Below are 18,393 nucleotides of genomic sequence, written 5' to 3'. Positions count from 1 at the left end.
TACAATCAATCTCTTTGTTTAATAGGAAAAGACTACACTGCAGTTCTAACAAATATATGAAAACTCAAAAGATTTCCATAAAAGTTAATTTTTCTGCACATTTTGCGCCTTTGATTTTCTTGACTTGATCATTTCCGGATTCAGACATCGATAAGAACTGGGTCCAGTGATGACATAGTCAAGTTCATTACAATGTGGCAAATTCATGTATCTCTCATCTAGTGCGTCATGCCATAACATTTCAAGGACCGGCGGCAGTGGATCAAATCCGCCCAATTTAGCAAGTTGCTCGTTGTACCGGAACTGCCTATCCTTATCTCCCATATAATGGGCAAAGGATGGCGGCTTTCCTTCCTTCAATCGGGCCTGAAAGTCGGCTTCGCTATCCGCCAGCATTTCTTTTTTCGATGGAAGCTTCACCTTTCCCGCCAGTATCAAGACAGCTAGTTTAGCCATTTCATGAAAATTGGGAAAATACATCCACTGTCGAGGAATTTCGATGAACATCAAATTTGGGTACTCGATGTGAACCATGTGTTTATATACCGGCTCTACACGCTCGTCTGTGATGGTGATAATGTCGGCCTTCAAAAACGGAAATGAGAATTGATATCCGGTACAGAATATGACGGCGTCGACCTTCTCGGAACTACCATCAGGGAAGACCACTGAATCTTTTGTCATGCGCACGATTGGGGGTCTTTGTTCTATCTCCTTTGGGAAAGATGGTGGGAATTCCTCTGGCTTTCTTCTGTGGCATGCATACACCTTAATGAGTCAGAATAATCATATTAAATAATTATAACCTATGCCGTAATCAATCAATGTATTATTCTAGAAAATATGTAACTGGTGAAATGATTTGCCAATGGTGAATTGTTTATCTTTTTTTTTTTTTTTTTTTTTTGGTTCTGGTTTGTATTCATTCAAAGATTTCGTATACAATGTATTTGAATTACATTTCCGCATATTTCATTTTATAGTGATGGAATCCAATTTCAATGGATATATCATTAATACCATAGATCTCAAGAAGAACCTTCAATTTGTTTTTACTGCGTTTCAATGGAACTAGCATACTCGTATCCAACGGCGTCAAGGTATGGATAGCATGCGAGCCATATGTATCAAATTCTAAACATATTTATCAAATGTATCTTGCAAAATTATGACAATATGTACTATATATTCCATCTGAATGAAAGGTGAAGCTAACGAACAGCGATTAATCTCACAACTCATGTTAGTAAAACAAAATAGTTGGGCAAACATGGACCCCTGAAAATACCAGAGGTAGGTTCAGGTGCCAAGGAGGAGTAAGCATTCCCTGTCGACCGGTCAGACCCGCCGTGAACCCTATATCTTGATCGGAATCCATAGATCGGTAACTAGATCAGACTGTCCTAGTTGGAATAGTACAGTCCTTGTGAATAGAAATTGAAATCTGCCAGATATAAGAGCAGTGTTTGAACAAGCTTTGCTTGCTTCGTAGTGATTGAGATACATGTAGTTTGAATTCAGCTGAAAAGGGAAAGCACGTATAACTCACTGGCCAGTTTTTTTTATAGCAATGTATTCAAAATGATTATAGCACTGCTTATTTCCCACTGTTCGTAATCGTCATCTTCCCATATTGAGACTGTGTAGGTAGTTTGCGTAAGCATGCTTAAATTTATCCACTTCCTATGAGGTCAATGACATTAACTATTGCATTTATCACGTAATTCCCAGAAGCTCTTAATAAAGCATTGCTTATTGCATGGCGCACTGTAATCCGATATTCCTCTGACTCTTATCCCCGCTTTGATATTGTGACAATGTGCGGGGAGAGAGTCAGAGCGGACTCCATATTGAAAAGTGGGAATTCAGCGGCACCAGCTGGTGTAGCTGCTTTACCTACCTCTTACAACTTTATTTCGCGGATCTATCTTACAAGACGCGAGGATTCAGTCATCGGAAGATTATTCTACAAATAGATCGTGATTAATACGATGCAAATATCGCCGTTTAACCGGCCCTAACACCGACAAACGAAGCATCATTCGAATTAGGTCGCCGCCTCGACATTCGATTTCTTTGCGCATGACGTCATCACATAACCACACAAAATTCCATCGTTTAAATGGCGAAATAAAGTAGTAAGAGGCATGTAAAGCAGCTACACCAGCTGGTGCCGCTGAATTCCCACTTTTCAATATGGAGTCAGCTCTGACTCTCCCCCGCACTTGTCACAATATAAAAGCGGGGGTAAGAGTCAGGGGAATATCGGATTAGATGCACTGTTTCCCATGGATTTGTATACTTATACCTTTCTGGCAAAACGTCCCAGGTGCATAGAAATGTCCTCTCCGGAAAAGTGGACACCTAGGATAGCAACACGAAGTCCATCAAATTGTTCCTCGTACCGGAAGTCCTTGCTGTGAATCATCCTTCCTTCAAATATGTCCATTCCGGAAATATTTGGGATATATTCGTTAAAGTCATGTCTATAAAACAACAACAGATTTGACCATGATTTTTAACATCTACATAACGTTGTACTTGTATAAGGGGAGAGCCTTGGGAAACGTCAATTTTTTTATGTGATAATAATTACTGAATAATCAATATATCAAGCTAAACAAATAGTGTACAGTCATTGGTTGACAAATATGTACCAATTTGTTTTTGTCACTATGACAATGAAAGGTGAAGGTACAAAACAATGATCAATGTCAATTCATTAATCGATAAATGCACAACAAACATTTGCAGTTTGCTGTAACACACCCATGTTGCATTAATTTAAAAAGAAATTAACAATCCTTAATATTATATAGTATAAAATCAGTAATGTTCATGGGGGTTAATTTTCGTTCCCATCATGATATCGACATTTAAAGTACATGTACCTAGAAAATCAAAGAATCGGTGCGGGAAAAATGAAAAAAACAACACCACATCGTACCCACACACATACTTAGTTTCATTTTTTTAAAATTCTAAATGTAAACGAATTTTTTGAACCTCACAAAATTAAGCGACCACCCTGCAACATTTCCTAAATTCGATAATACATGTATGCAAGTGTAAAGAGAGTGGTCTTGATTGATATAAAAACATTGTAAGAGGCACCGATACTCATCACTCAAATCTAGATTTATTCAAATGACCTGTCTTCTCATGTTATTACAAAGACAAAGTAGCTCACATAATTCTTTTATGAAAATCACATAAATTTCATGTAAACTGTTATATGAAAAGAAGATGAAGAGAAAGATGCATGATTTTCACATGGAATGTTCACATGGTTTTCGTGTAGAATATGTTGTTGGAAAGTTATATGGCTTGTTCAGTCCTGTAATGCGAGCATGTATTCTAACATCGGTTTTGAAGCTGAAGATGATCATTCAAAGTATAAAGTGCATGGGATTTCAAGCAGAATTAGGATCGAAAATGAAGTTAACAGAAACTGTTATTAAATGAAATTATTCATCAGTCTTATATGTGTAAAGTAGAGAAATGTAAAAAAAAAAAAAAAAAAAAAAAAAAAAAAAAAAATTAATGAAATCATGCAAGCCAATATTCCCTATGTATACCCCGAAATATCGTCCTTCAGTAGGAATGCCTAATTCAAGGATACTTATCTAAATTGTTTGTATAAAGAGGCCATGATACATGTATTAAACAATGGGACCAATTTGTAAGATCAAACAATGCAAAAATTACTTCATGCTTCAACCAAGACATTCATTCTTCATTTTTACATATACTTTTTTGGGTATAAGTTCTATACGTTCAGCTGAAAGTTCAGTAATTTTAGGGAAAAAAATAAATACATTGAAACGGCATACCACACGTACACATATACTTTAGTAAGCAATATTTGAATGATATAAATGTTAGGGTTGCGACAAACAAACTTCGTTTTAACAAGGATGAAAATGGATACTAAATTGATGTTTATGGGAGTAAAATAAATAATTCTCACCGCATGTAATTATTATTAATTAACACACATTCCCCAGCTATGTTCAGTGGAGAAGCGTTTTATACTGTTATGGGGGAGTTCGGGGGACAATGCAGGTATATCACAGTTTTAACATCATAGAAAATATAAAAGTTTCGAATTCGAATACTTCAGGAATTTAGTAGATGTATTAATTACTAAATAAACCAAAAAAAAAAAAAAAAAATACACACATACATCCATTTTTATTTATTTTTTGATAGCAAGTACCTTATTCCCCATGATAAAAGTAAGTCGTTTTAGGGGTTTTTAATTGATGTGTTTTTTGCATGCGGTGCAGCTTGGTGATTGATTAGTTTTCCATTGTAATATTTCATCACTGTTAATGTATTTGTTTTTCTTAGAAAATATTTTTTAGCATTTAATTTACATGATAAAAAGTGCGTCACTAAATACATCAATATGCGCTACAGCAGCGCTTTAGAATGAATCAACTAATCGGATCCATCATAATGAACGTCCACTTACAGCAAGCCTGAAATGACAATCAGTTAATTATGTCAAAGGTGATCAGGGCAACGTTCTGTGGGGTTATCTAAACGACAGAGTGTACTCTCCTTCCCCACAAACAACAGAAGATTTAAAAACAGCAATTACACGAGAAATAAGATCAATCTCTGTTGATACATGTAAAGCTGTGGTAAAAAACTTCAGAAATCGTGTTCAAATAATGTTAAAGACAAGGGGACGTCATTTGCAACAAATGTTGTAAAATGACATATGTTATTCCGAAGAAAGTTTTTGGTGATTAATAAGGAAGCTGTGACAAATGTATGCATTGACAAAAAAATTAAATCCTTTTTGTTATATGTTGTAAATTTCATAATTGTAACTTAAGGTATTAAAATTTTATAACAGTTTAAACGTGTAACATATGTTTTGGATCACCCTGTATTTTCAAGAACGTTGCCCTGATCACCTTTGACATAATTAACTGATTGTCATTTCAGGCTTGCTGCAAGTGGACGTTCATTATAATGGATCCGATTAGTTGATTCATTCTAAAGCGCTGCTGTAGCGCATATTGATGTATTTAGTGACGCACTTTTTATCATGTAAATTAAATGCTAAAAAATATTTTCTAAGAAAAACAAATACATGTATATTGATATATAATGTAATGATGTTTTCAGCAGAGAATTCGATAACTTTATGTTATAAATTCATTTCATTATGAAATTGAACACTGTTTGTTGCCTTCACCTTTCATTCTCGTTAGTTGAAAAAATTGAATACGTATTGCTACATATAAAAAATCTAAAGATCCTTTTGTATGTGCTAAAACTTTATGTCTTATATAAAATGTTCAGATAGAATTACCTTATAAAAATTCTCAGTATACGTCTGTATATACTATAAATTTTATGCCTAATATAAAAATTAAGATATGGTTTTATTTACCCATTACACACAAGTACGGAATCGAAAACTTCCGTGTTGACCTCGGGCATGTGGTTCACGGAAGAGTACGTGACGAGCCATTTTACGCGGCCATTTTCCTCCGTCTCTATTAGCGGTTCAACATTTCGAACGAGGGTGTGCATCTGCAATGAAAACAAAATTCATGACAAGATAAATGGCTATTTTCAATGAGCGCCATCCCCTTATGTGGAACGTTACTAAAACACCGTTTTGATCACTTGAACGCTTCAACATCACTCATACGCTTAAACCATGCAACAGTTCGTTCTTGGACCAGGTAACAGTTCACCTTTCATTCATATGTCGATTCAATTGATATACCCCATCGCACTTGAATGAAAGACGCCACAGAGTCTTCCACATCTGCCTCATATTCGGAATATTTTGCGGTCTCATTTTGTCGCCTCTTACGACAAGCAAGGGGTACTGAGGACCTATTCTAACCCGGATCCAAACTTGGAACTTATATTGTTAGTATAAAAATAAGTGTTTTACGGCATTGATTGGTGGACACATACATTTGTAGGAAGACTACCCTTAAATATTTAGTGTTTACAATATTACATCGAGGAAGTGTTGCGAACCTCCATCTAATGTTAACATGCTGTAAAATGTAGTAATTACCCGGATGTACTGTCTGAGCTTGAAGTGATCCGTGAACCTATTGATGTACTCCAGACATTGCTGCCGGCTGATGTAGGACGTCTTCCATTCCTTGGGATAAGGAAAACTCGGGAATTCCTGCAGTTCCTTGGGAATATTAATTCTTTAAATAAACGTTAATAAGGTTCCATTGATAGATAAAGACAGATGTATAATAATTGGATATATGTAGTCGTAGTTTCAATCACATGCAATCGAATCGAAATGTTTGATTTGAATTAGACCACCGCGGAAATTGCAACCGCACTTTGGTTCATCATTTTAACAGCATGGTCAATTTTTGCTATATTTAACTTTTGGGGCGGAAATGATACAAATTTGGGTCGCAAACGCCCGTCTCGATCCGCGCCTTGACCCGTGGATTATTTAAAATCCTGATGAACTGGTGTCTACACCAAATTAAACATATTTAAACAGAAACCACAGTGTTTGTGAATTCCTCAATGAAAGGCTTGTTGAAAGTCACTAGTGAAATAAACTTTACGCATGAGTTAAGTTTATTGCCGCATCCAACAGAGAAACTGATAAACTTTAAGATTCCTGTCAGTAAATCGGATGACAACAAAGCTGTAGTAAATAATCTAAGTTATAGTTGTCTATAGTTGTTTATCACCTACTAGTTATCACACACGTGATATTAATGAACAATAATGAGACCTTCTTCACGTCCTTGGTTGAAAACACTGTTGTATAGCAAAGTCTTTAGTACCGAATTTACAGTGCAATGAAAACGTGGAATGGCAATTATCAGTGAAATATTTTTTTTTTAAATTATTGAAGGAAATTATGTTAGATATATAAATCGTGTAACATATTTATGTTTGCTACATTTGCACACATCCACCAAAGCACTTCAACATTTTACAAAGCGATTCGGTTTCGTAGATGAAAATTGCAGCACGAGAACTCTAAATACAGACCTGTGAAATTGGCAAACAAAATACCCGGATAATGAGCTTTTATATGTTTAAAAATAATTGATAATTGCATTATTCGCTTTCACGCAATGGGAAGTTATATTAATCACATTCGAAATTCTAAACGCTTACATTTATAAATGTCATTTTGATACTTTCCTACAAATAATGTGTTTATAATAACGCACTTAAAATCACATTATATTGCATATTTGACTATTTCGTACACATCTATAATTTTGACAATCACCGAAGTGGTTTTTTTTTTTAAGAATGATAGCATTAATGTGTTTTATGAAGTTAGCATTTAAAATTGTTTCTTCACATTTTCCCCACTTTTAAATAAAAGATGTCATATTATGAGGTAAAATCACTTTGAATGATAGACGCAACAAGCGCTCATGCGCAACGATGAATAATCACATTTGCAAAAACAGAGTGAACTACGACTGTCTTTTTTGGGACTAATGCCCCCGCAGACTTCCGCAGATCAAACTAGAAGTTGTCTGATCAAATTGTATCAATTGTACTATTTTTTTTTTATTGACAATGTTGTTTTATGAATCAATCAAATATCAACATATTGCTGGGGATGCTCAATTCAAGCAATATACCAATAAATAGGATTTTCAGTGAATTTAATTGTTTATTATCATTTCTCTGAATTTGGTACGTGGTTTAAAAGTTGCTAGAGTATGAACCCCCGATATCCCCAGGCAAACAGAACATGGATGTATAGAAAAGGAAATTATCCATACATTCAATACAAATCAAAATTTAAAGGTACATATATAAATGATATTTCACTTAAATAAAAAAATCTCTTCAAAGGTATACATGTAATTCAAACCTTTTAATTCGTATATGAAAAATTCTCAACAATAAACAAAACAAAAATTAATACAATTTTCAAAGATTCTAATTTAGAATTAGAAATGCCCATTCAATATGAAAATACCAGGTGAACATCTTCATATGGTGAGAAATGAGTGTACGACTTTTCAGAAAGATCCATGAATTAGTTTCTTAGAACATGTACGGACAAAATCATGTCTACAGCCGGACGGACAGACAGACATTGTGATTCCAATATACCCCCAAACTTCGTTTGTAGGGGTATAATAACCGAATTAACTTCGATATAAAACATATTTTTAACTGACAATCACTTTGACAATTCATTGTTTTTGATTGCGTATGTTTTGATACACTACTTACTTAAGACTGTTGTATACAGGGGAGTGTACCGGAAGTCCGAAATCGTCATTTCCCGTTTGATCAGTAAAGTTCCATATCCCTCCGGACCAGAAATTCCTTTCGAATGCCACTGGTTCAAATAGGTCAGGTTTTTCAGCTAGGTGCTGTTAGGGTGAATTGTCTTATTTCAGAATCAATCTTTACTAGTACATAACTCACGTTCACAAAAGTTAACATCCAATTCCTAATGCATTTCCCCCTAACGTAGTCTTCCTCATTGATTTTTACATCAGATATATATTTTTTTTATCATATGTACATCTTTATAGCCTCCCTCTTTTAACATTAAGCAACTAATTAGCTACGAAATTATCTTATGATGTGATAGTATTCCAATTGTACATCGTTGTAACATTGTTGTCTACTCACTCTCTACAATACCATTTTTGTGTGCTTGTATAAATTTACCTACATGTATGTACATTCAATGAGCTTGTGGCTTACAGAAATAAAGAAAATGGGATCAGAGAGAGAGAGAGAGAGAGAGAGAGAGAGAGAGAGAGAGAGAGAGAGATTATTCCAGAAAGAAAAATGAGATCAATTAACACATGCCGATCCTGTGCATCTTGAGTTGTCACTTTTTAATATTTGCACGGATGTAAAAAAACAAAAACAAACAAACATTAACAGCAGTCAGTACCCAATTTAAATTAGATTTTTTCAAATATATTTCTGACTAAAGCACAATTTTGACACGTCAAAAAGGAATGTTGTCCGAGTTTGGTCCATCTGGTCCCACTCATAACAAAGAGAGATAACGACTTTATACAATTGTATTTGATTTGAGATTCCTCTACCGTTACAATAGGAAATTAAATTATTCCACATCTGATAGATTGTTTGAACGCTAGATTATCTAAGGAATTTTGAAAAATTGTTTCGAGGTAAGAGCTCTTCTGTGTAGGAGGTGCATTTAGTGGCACTTTTACCTACAGTCCGTGGGGAAGACAATGAAATGTAGTAAAAGCGGCTTCTCTTTAAGTATGTAAATGTAGGAAATACAAAATACTATCGAAATAAATGTTTTCTCAAAATGGAAACATAAAAATAATGTCATATTTACAAGTAATACCTTGGATATGATACATGTACGCACCAGCAACGAAATAACGTGATACAACTAGAATTTAATAACTCTCTGAATATTTATCATTTATTTAGTTCATGTATCAGTTGAATTTGGGTGATGAAATAGCGTATGAGAAACGTACTGAGCAGATTCACTTATACAAGGCTGAAAATTGTCCCACTCCCGCATGCAAAGAAATTGCTTCGCTTCTTATTATGTACGAGAGTTCTCCAAAGGGAAATAATTCGGACGTGTCTCGAAACTGGCGTATTGCGAAATTAGATATACACATGTATTTTAACATTTACTCGTCCAACATGAGGTAAAGAAAAGTAAGTTAATTCTTCAGCATGTCCTGTTTTTTAAATGATCAGTTTAACAACTGTTACTTTACTTATATGTATTTTGCAAGACTAAATTACAGAACTGTACTTAATCAGAAATTTGCAAATTTTCTCAGTAAACGTGAGTAGACGTCTTCTAATACGGACATTCATTAGATTTGTCGTTTGTCGATTTTGTTAATATTCAGCCAGAACCTTCTTTCAATATACCCAGGGGAGACTGCAATGCTTTTGATTGTTCCTTATTTCCAGTAACTTGCTTTCAGTCATCCGTGACTATTTCATTTCACAGAATTCTGTCCCTTCGATGCATATTTCCTGTGTAGTCGTTTTATAAGGAAACCTTTGAGTTCATATTTATAAGATGATAGAGGAATATATTACATGTGTAGAAGTTAGGCTTACCTTAAGCGAACAGAGACCTGCAACCCCAGCACCTATCACAGCCACTCTTTGCTTGTAACCTTTTCTTGACATCTTGCGTTCAAAATGAAGTTGTCAGAAATGTACGTTAGAAATGCATGGAGCAACAGCGACCAGCACTATGATATCGCATTTGCGTTAAATATGCTTACTGCGGATGAATACGCAATGTATATAAGATAATTATGTAGTAACTGATGCGCGGTTTGATTTATGTGCAGGGTCCGTAACATGATTGATAAATCTATCGTTCATTGATAAAGTTTATTTGACTTTTAATACATTCCGGCCAAATTCCTTTGGCAGGAAATATGTTTTAATGTGAATTTACCTACGTGAAAAAAAATAAATCTTTGGAAATGAGCTGACATCAAAGGTCTTTTCCGTCTGATTCAGTTGAAGGTTCTTTTTATACTTTGAAATATTGTAAGAAAGAAATGGAATGACTACAACCATGCATGGATTTTGTAATTTTAGTTCATTTTGTCTGCAATATGTAGAAAAATGTAAATGCCACTTTTTCTCTTTAAGAAAAATGGATCAGTTGTTAAACTGTTATTTGCACACTGATTTTGACTGCGGAATTTTAAATTTCATTTGAATAATAAAAAGTTAATAAACACGGGTCCCTGGAAATACTAGAGGTGGAATCAGGTGCCCATGACGAGTAAACATCCCCTTTTGATCGGCCACATTTGTCGTGATCCACATACATGTATATCGATCGGTTAAATGGAGTGATCCGTAGTTAAAAGCAATGTATATAGAACGACCTAAAAATCGGTAGGAAACGCGTCGGACAGCATTTAGCCAATGGTAAGTTGTTGTAAAGTTTTATACATATCAACGGATTCGATACGCAAGAGCTTGTTCTACGCATGATCACTTTTTAATCAAGGCAGGCTACTGACAAACATGTTGATGTTACAGGGGTTCCAACAATATCGTTTGAAGTCAGCATTTCGTAAATTCTATGTTCGTTAAAAGGACCTAGTTTGCCAAAATAACTTATCTTTAGGTCCAATGCTATCTGATATGTTTCATATTAATTGTTAAGCCGTTCTTGGCACACCGATTTTGACTGTGGATTACTCCGTGCACTTGATCAAGATAATTATAGGGTTTACGTCGGGTGTGACCGGTCGACAGAGAATACTTACTCCTCCTAGGCACCTGATCCCACCTCTGGTATATCTGGGGGTTCATGTTTGCCCAACTCTCTATTTTGTATTTCTTAAGGGAGTTGTGAGATGGATTACTGTTTGTTATCTTCGTCTTTTGAAAGTTTCGTTCAAAGTTAGGATTTCACAAATTTGATGGTCGTTATAATTTTCTAGCTTTCCGATACAATATTGCATTGGATCAAGTGCTGTCTGATGTGTTTTATACCGATTGTTAGGCCGTTCTTGGCACACTAATTTTGAGAACAGATTACATCGTTTACTTGATCGAGATATAAGAATCAAGGCGGATGTGGCTGATCAACAGGGGATGTTTACTCCTTCTAGGCACTTGATTCAACTTCTGGTATATCCAGGGGTACGTGAGTGTCCAATTATCTATTTTGTATTCCTGATAGGAGTTATGAGGTAAATCACTGTTCATTATCTTCATCTTTCATTATATCAATGTAAAACTTATGCGGTAACAATTTTGAAGAACCAGATGCACATTTCGACAAATTATGTTTCTTCAGTGATGCTCAAGCTGAAATGACAAAAACTTGTAACAGCTAAAAGGAAAACTAGAGTGCCAAAAAAAAAAGAAAAAAAAAAACTGGAGCCAAATTCGTCCAAGGATCAGAGCTATGCATGAGGGAGATATCATTCTTAAATTTGAAATGAATTTCTAAATTTTATCCCTGCTATTGAATATACATCTGTATTTTCAAGCTATTAACGAAGTACTTAGCTACTGGGCTGTAGAGACCCCCGGGGACTAACAGTCCACCAGCAGAGGCCTCAATACAATTCTCTGCAAATAAGATAAACTCCACTTTTTGTACATGTTTAATATAGATAACTAAAATTGTCAATATACCAATTTGGATATTAAGCGCTTACCAAATAAACATCTATTGGCGAGGTTAAACGTTTTAAATAAATCATGAAGATACAATATCTGACATTTATACCAAGAAGACATCTTGGATATCTAGAGTGCTATAGTTAGTTGATATATCTGAATATTGTATACCATTCTGTACAAAATTTGACTTGCTTGACATTGAAAAAATCCGTTTACCATTGGTCTATTTAGATGCAGTTGCAGGAATCTTACTTTACTTGTCCCAATTGGACAAAAGTTTTAAAAGGAAGTATATGCACAGTTCTATTTTTAAGTCAAAGTTTAATGCATAATTGATATTTCACACGACAGCAAAAAATGCATTAAATAAAGGGCCAAAAACCTAAACTTGTAAACACTAAACTAATATGTTGCAGTGTCAGAATTAATATTACATGTAGACGGATGAGAGACAAAGGAATAAGTATAATATACAAACCAGGAGACAAGGAATATTTTCGTGCAGTACATTTTAGCTACACAACATTGATTCCTAATATATTATGTGCTGAAGTCTCTGTCTTTATCCAGATCGTTCTTTCCGAATCTTTTCATAGGAAATCCCCAGAAGCAGTTGCTCGGTAAGCAAGAATTCCATGCAGTTAATTTTTCAATGCATTCTCCGCTTTTGATACTCTTGTCTTCACCTTTTCCGGATTTAGGCATCGGTAAGATTTCGGTCCGGTGATGACGTAATCAAATTCGTTGCAGTGTGGTAAATTCATGTATCTCTCATCCATAACATCATCCCACAGCATTTCAATAACAGGCGGGAGCGGATCAAAACCACCTAATTTAGCAAGTTCCTCGTTATACCGGAACTGCCGATCAATATCCCCCATATAATGTGCAAAAGATGGTGGTTTTCCTTCCTTCAGACGAGACTGAAAGTCAGCTTCGCTATCTGCCAGCATTGCTTCTTTTGACGGTAGTTTCACCTTCCCTTCCAACATCAGAACGGCAAGCTTTGCCATTTCGTGATAGTGAGGAAAGTAGGACCACTGCCGAGGGATTCCGATAAATATCAAATTTGGATACTCGATGTGGACCATATGTTTGTATATGGGCTCGATTCGTTCGTCCTTGATTGTGATGACGTCATCTTTCAGAAACGGAAATGCGAATCGATATCCGGTACAGAATATGACGGCGTCGACCTTCTCGGAACTACCATCAGGGAAGACCACTGAATCTTTTGTCATGCGCACGAATGGGGGTCTTTGTTCTATCTCTTTGGGGTAAGATGGTGGGAATTCCTCCGGCTTTCTCCTGTGACATGCATACACCTTTGTCAAAAAGAATTTCATGAGTACATGCTGTTTATGGTATACGACAATCTTAATTGTCTGAGGGTATGAAAATGCAACTGCTGAAATAATTGGTAACCCGTTTTCTTGATACAGCATTAAGAATGTATACAAATGCACCACATTTCTGACTTTCTTTCTCTATCTTGTACTCAGTTTGGTAAAATGAATGTGACAGATTTTGATCATAAAGGTTAAGGTAAACATTATTACCGTGTCGAGAAATCGAATTGTGTAGTGTTAGTGATTCAGTTATACCTTCTTAGCAAAACGTGACACGTGCATAGAAATGTCCTCTCCGGAATAGTGGACACCAAGGACAGCCACACGAAGTCCGTCAAATTGTTCCTCGTACCGGAAGTCCTTGCTGTGAATCATTCTTCCTTCAAATATTTCCATTCCAGGAATATTTGGCGTATAGTCGTTGGAATCATGTCTGTAAAATGATATGTGAAAGGGTGTACAATGAAGCATTTTGATAAAGGAATTATTTATTTTTTTTATTTGAAATATTTTTACGTATTCAAACCTTCAATGAAGCAATAAAGAATCAATATTCCAACGAGAATATTGTAGGGCGGAAGGTGTTATTTCTGAGTGTCAGTGTTTGTCTCATCAAAAGATGGATGTAAATCAAATGTAATTTACTTTTCCTTATCCATCACAGCAAAGTATGGATAGATATACTTACCCATTACACACAAGCACGGAATCAAACACCTCCGAGTTGACTTCTGAAAGACGATTTAAAGGAGAGTACGTCACTATCCATTTCACGTGACCGTTTTCCCGGAACTCCTTCAGTGGCTGCACACTACGAACATAGATATGCGTCTGAAAGTAGATTTTGCTTTCATTAGATCATTGGCATTCTAAGTTCAAGATTTTTGGATAATTTAGAAACTACCTAGTTTTACATATTATTTTATGTTCCATTCGAGAATTTTTCACTCGCATAGATTACAGAAAAGTTGGCACCGTTAGGGTAACACAAATGTTGACCTAAATATGACCTTGACAGAGAGGTTCTACATCATGACAAGTGACCTATGATTCTAGGGTCATATCATAAAGGCCCATGCGTTTCACTTGCCCCATAACAGCGGGCACTTTGAAGGAATAGTCACTACCTATGTTACATATAATCGTCTCAGGCTTGACGCGGTGTCTGGCGAGACTTCCAGGTTTTCTGCGAGATTTCCCGGTTTTCTGCAGATCCTAGGTTAACGCGATTGTTTACAATTTCTGGTTGTACATATGTGTATAATTTCCAAACATTTGTGCGAAATACTAAATAGCTTACTTGAACATGATTAAGGAAATGCTGAAATACTAGTTGCAGATCTGTAGCTCACTGGAAAAATATTGGGACTGGCCAGATCCACCCCTTATGAAAAACAGAGAGCTACAGACTCAGCCCTTATAAAACCAGAAAACGTTTTGTCTATTAACAATGATAGCTTTCATTCATATGTCGATTTGATATATTCCTGTGAGCTGGAAATAAAGGACACCACAGAGTCGTCCACTTCTGCTTCATACTTAGATATTTTATTGAAAGTAGACATTAACGGCAAACTAACAACTCAACTGTATGACAAACGGGATGATTTCAGCTTCTCCATCGTCAACTTCCCACATTTATGTAGCAATATTCCATTATCACCTGCATATGGTGTTTATATATCTCAACTGATTCGATATGCAAGAGCTTGTTCTGGGTATAGTCAGTTTTTAAATCGAGGTAAGCTACTGACAAACAAGTTGATGGTACAGGGATTTCAACAGTCTCGATTGAAGTCAGCATTTCGCAAATTCTATGGTCGTTATAACCATCTAGTTCGTCAATACAACCTCGTATTGGGTCAAATGCTGTCTGACGTGTTTCATACCGATTGTTAAGCCGTTCTTGGCACACTGATTTTGACTGCGGATAACTCCGTTTACCTGATCAGGATATGGGGCTCACGGCGGGTGTGACAGGTCAACAGGGGATGCTTACTCCTCCTAGGCACCTGATCCCACCTCTGGTGTGTCCAGGGGTCCGTGTTTGCCCAACTATCTATTTTGTATTGCTTGTAGGAGTTATGAGATTGATCACTGTTCGTTATCTTCACCTTGCATCCACCCCTTATGAAAACCAGAGAGCTACAGATCCATCCCTTATAAAAACCAGACAGTTATAGATCTATCTCTAATAAAAACCAGAGAGCTATAGACCCACTCCTTTTAAAATCCAGAGAGCTACATGTACATATCCACCCTTTATAAAAAGCTTCGATTTACAAAGTACTTTTTTCTGCGCACGGCTTAAGTCTTGAATGGCTGCGTCCTTGCATCTTCGTCTCAAACTGATATTTTTGTTTTCATATATATCAGAGCTTGAAAAAGTGTCCGATTATATAAATGACCTCTGGTATGTCCAGGGGTCCGTGTTTGCCCAAGTCTCTATTTTGTGTTGCTTATTGCTTTTAAAAATTATCAGATCAACCTTCACCTTTCCATGAATATTTTTATACAATCAATGTTTTAATTCGTTTTACCGAATTATTTAGACACAAATCCAACGTATGTATTTATGCATGTATATGATAAATCTACGTACAATCATATATGATATGATTATGCAAACACATGCATGGACGTGCTCTGAATTCGGTTTTTAACTAACTGGCGAATTGGAAAACGACGACTTACATATATTCAGCTGAATTTTAAATTCAAACTCGGGTATCTGATAGAAAATCTTCTGACATGATTGGTATTCCCTGTTTCAGACCTGTCATTGCTTCATTTGTCAGACTTTATGGTAAACTTAGTCTGCATGGAAATACATAATAACGGTCGCATGGAAGCGTTCTAAATCCGTGAAATTCAAAAGTCTTCTCTAATAATGCCTGTGTGCAATTTATGGGGTGTTTTCCAGATAGCGTGTACCCATATGTTTGCGTAAGGGTTATCAATAAATTACCGATTATAAGCGCTTATTGCCGCCAGTTGGATTTTGCTTTCGTCATCATGTTTCCGGTTTATCGCCACCTATAGGCGAATTTATGCATCGCTGTAGTCAAGTCGTGTTTAAAGTAGTCGTAATTTTGCAACCGATCTAGCACGGGGATAACATTAATATCTGCAGTTGCATCCCCCCCCCGGAAATACAGTTCGTTGAACAGTGAATAAAATATGTATAAAAAGGGTGATAGTTTTGTCCTCATTCTTGGGGAAAGTGCGACACAGATGCAGGTCATTCTTCAGTTAAAATTCCCATTTGAATCTGCGTCTGTAATAATTAAAGTGATTCAAAATCTAAAATTGAATAAGAATATGTATATGAAACCGTTTTAGCTAGGGTGCCTTTGCATTGTTACCTTCGCATGGCGCTTAGAGGCCAGGAAAATCAATTTGCATGGTGCAATCTATAATTAAAAGCCACGTCATTAAGCTATACACGAATCAGGAGGGTTTTCCACGTGTGTTTTGGCTGCTGTTCCGACTCAGTAAAATGTTTGTCCGACGAAGCAAAAATGTGTGCAACACAGTAAAAAATTAACTGATCCGCGTCCATTGTGAACGAGAAAGAATTTTTGCATGATTTTGCTTTGACAGCGAAGGACAGAGATCGGTGTCTCAGAAGGATGATGTTGCGTAACTGCTTACACCTTCCCCGATCATATATGTAAGTCGGTCATGCAGAAATTTAGAGGATGCAACGGTGTAACTTAAGCTTACTTTATTATTTCTAAAGGACCAAGATATTCTTCAGAATCATCGTCAACACAATCAAATTTGATTTCGTGATTTAGTTTCAAAAATGAGACTAAAATAATAGTCTTGGGGCAAGGAAAAGATAAAAGGTACAACATTATTTTATATTATGGAAGACAATACCCCGGTTTCAAATATTCAAAACACCGCGTGGAATTTTACGAGGGCTGTATGCTGAAATACATATGTTTAGAACAAGTGTTAGATAAACATTGCCATTGTGTCAAGCATGAATATGAAATGGTTTGCGGTCCACAGCACGCTACATACAACAAAAAGTAATCGTGTTTTCAATTTCTTTGTACTTCAAACAAACAATTGACAATGACATGCATATGCTACATGTATTTCCGAACGTACAATTGATGAAGAAGAGGGAGGGGCATGGATGTACTGTCGTTGTTCCCTGTCCCCACATTTTGTTTTCGCTGAACGATCTTTTCATTTTAAAAAGATGCATTTAGTTTTTTGGTGAGATGCCTCTTCATTATTTCTAACAGCGGTTTGAACATTAGCGTTTGAAAATTACTTTTGTAACTTTTCAGTGCATAGTTTGGGATTCTCATTTAGCTACATTTACATGTTGTAAATTTTGCATATTTATTGCGAGTCACTTCTGTTACGTTTTTTTTCATATTAGAACTCCTACACAAGCTTCGAATCTTATGGTTTTTTGCTAAGGTTATTAGCATTTTCATATAAAGAACTGTTTTATAAAATTAAAACAATAGCAATGTGTATTATGTCTCATTCAGACAAACGGATGAGTCTCCTTTGCAATATGAATATGAGTTTTACACAAGAAGTGTAATACACACAAGTTGATTAGTACAGCGTTTAATGTACCTATGTGCAAACTCTTGGGTTTTTGGTTTTGTTTTTTTATTTACGTATAACAAACAATCACTACAATTGCTAAATGTAAATCCATGCTTATATGTTAGTCTAATTCATCATCATATTTGAATTAGTATATCCTCTTGCACTAACTTTCATGTTAAAAATGAGCTATCTCCACTCTTGTTGATGACACAGTATTCAGTTTCAAAGTAATATTGCACATGTATGATGAACATCTTTTCTAAATAACTTCCTAAATTTTGTTTTCAGCTATACATGTATTTATCGGACTTATTTGGATTCAGATTCT

General features: G+C 35.7%; 2 protein-coding genes across 2 annotated transcripts in view; both read right to left on the bottom strand.

Moving 5' to 3' along the window:
* Nucleotides 1-10,259, bottom strand: LOC130053323 (dimethylaniline monooxygenase [N-oxide-forming] 2-like). Its single transcript, XM_056160384.1, has 6 exons — nucleotides 10,087-10,259; nucleotides 8,230-8,372; nucleotides 6,056-6,197; nucleotides 5,411-5,553; nucleotides 2,309-2,486; nucleotides 1-768 (listed from the first exon to the last, which is right to left on the bottom strand). Exons 1-6 carry the CDS (start codon nucleotides 10,156-10,158, stop codon nucleotides 85-87), a joined length of 1,362 nt encoding a protein of 453 aa, XP_056016359.1. The 5' UTR covers nucleotides 10,159-10,259; the 3' UTR covers nucleotides 1-84.
* A 1,838-nt stretch (nucleotides 10,260-12,097) lies between these two features.
* The window catches only part of LOC130053322 (flavin-containing monooxygenase 1-like), a 14,395-nt gene continuing 8,099 nt past the window's right edge, over nucleotides 12,098-18,393 (bottom strand). Inside the window, exons 4-6 of the mRNA XM_056160383.1 lie at nucleotides 14,170-14,312; nucleotides 13,737-13,914; nucleotides 12,098-13,457 (exon numbers count right to left, since the gene is read on the bottom strand). Coding sequence (XP_056016358.1) covers nucleotides 12,774-13,457; nucleotides 13,737-13,914; nucleotides 14,170-14,312 — 1,005 coding nt within the window. The 3' untranslated portion in view covers nucleotides 12,098-12,773. The remainder of the gene's footprint in view (nucleotides 13,458-13,736; nucleotides 13,915-14,169; nucleotides 14,313-18,393) is intronic.

Source organism: Ostrea edulis, chromosome 3 (assembly GCF_947568905.1).
Source record: "Ostrea edulis chromosome 3, xbOstEdul1.1, whole genome shotgun sequence".
Lineage (NCBI taxonomy): Eukaryota > Metazoa > Mollusca > Bivalvia > Ostreida > Ostreidae > Ostrea > Ostrea edulis.
Note: the sequence above shows the minus strand (reverse complement) of the source record. Positions and strands in the feature narration are given on the sequence as shown.

Coding starts and splice junctions, on each gene's coding strand:
- LOC130053323 (XM_056160384.1), bottom strand. CDS start 10,158: ATGTCAAGAAAAGGTTACAAGCAAAGAGTGGCTGTGATAGGTGCTGGG. Junction 2,487..5,410: donor TCCGTACTTGTGTGTAATGG/GTAAATAAAACC, acceptor GTTGTTTTATAG/ACATGACTTTAACGAATATA. Junction 769..2,308: donor TGGGACGTTTTGCCAGAAAG/GTATAAGTATAC, acceptor TGACTCATTAAG/GTGTATGCATGCCACAGAAG.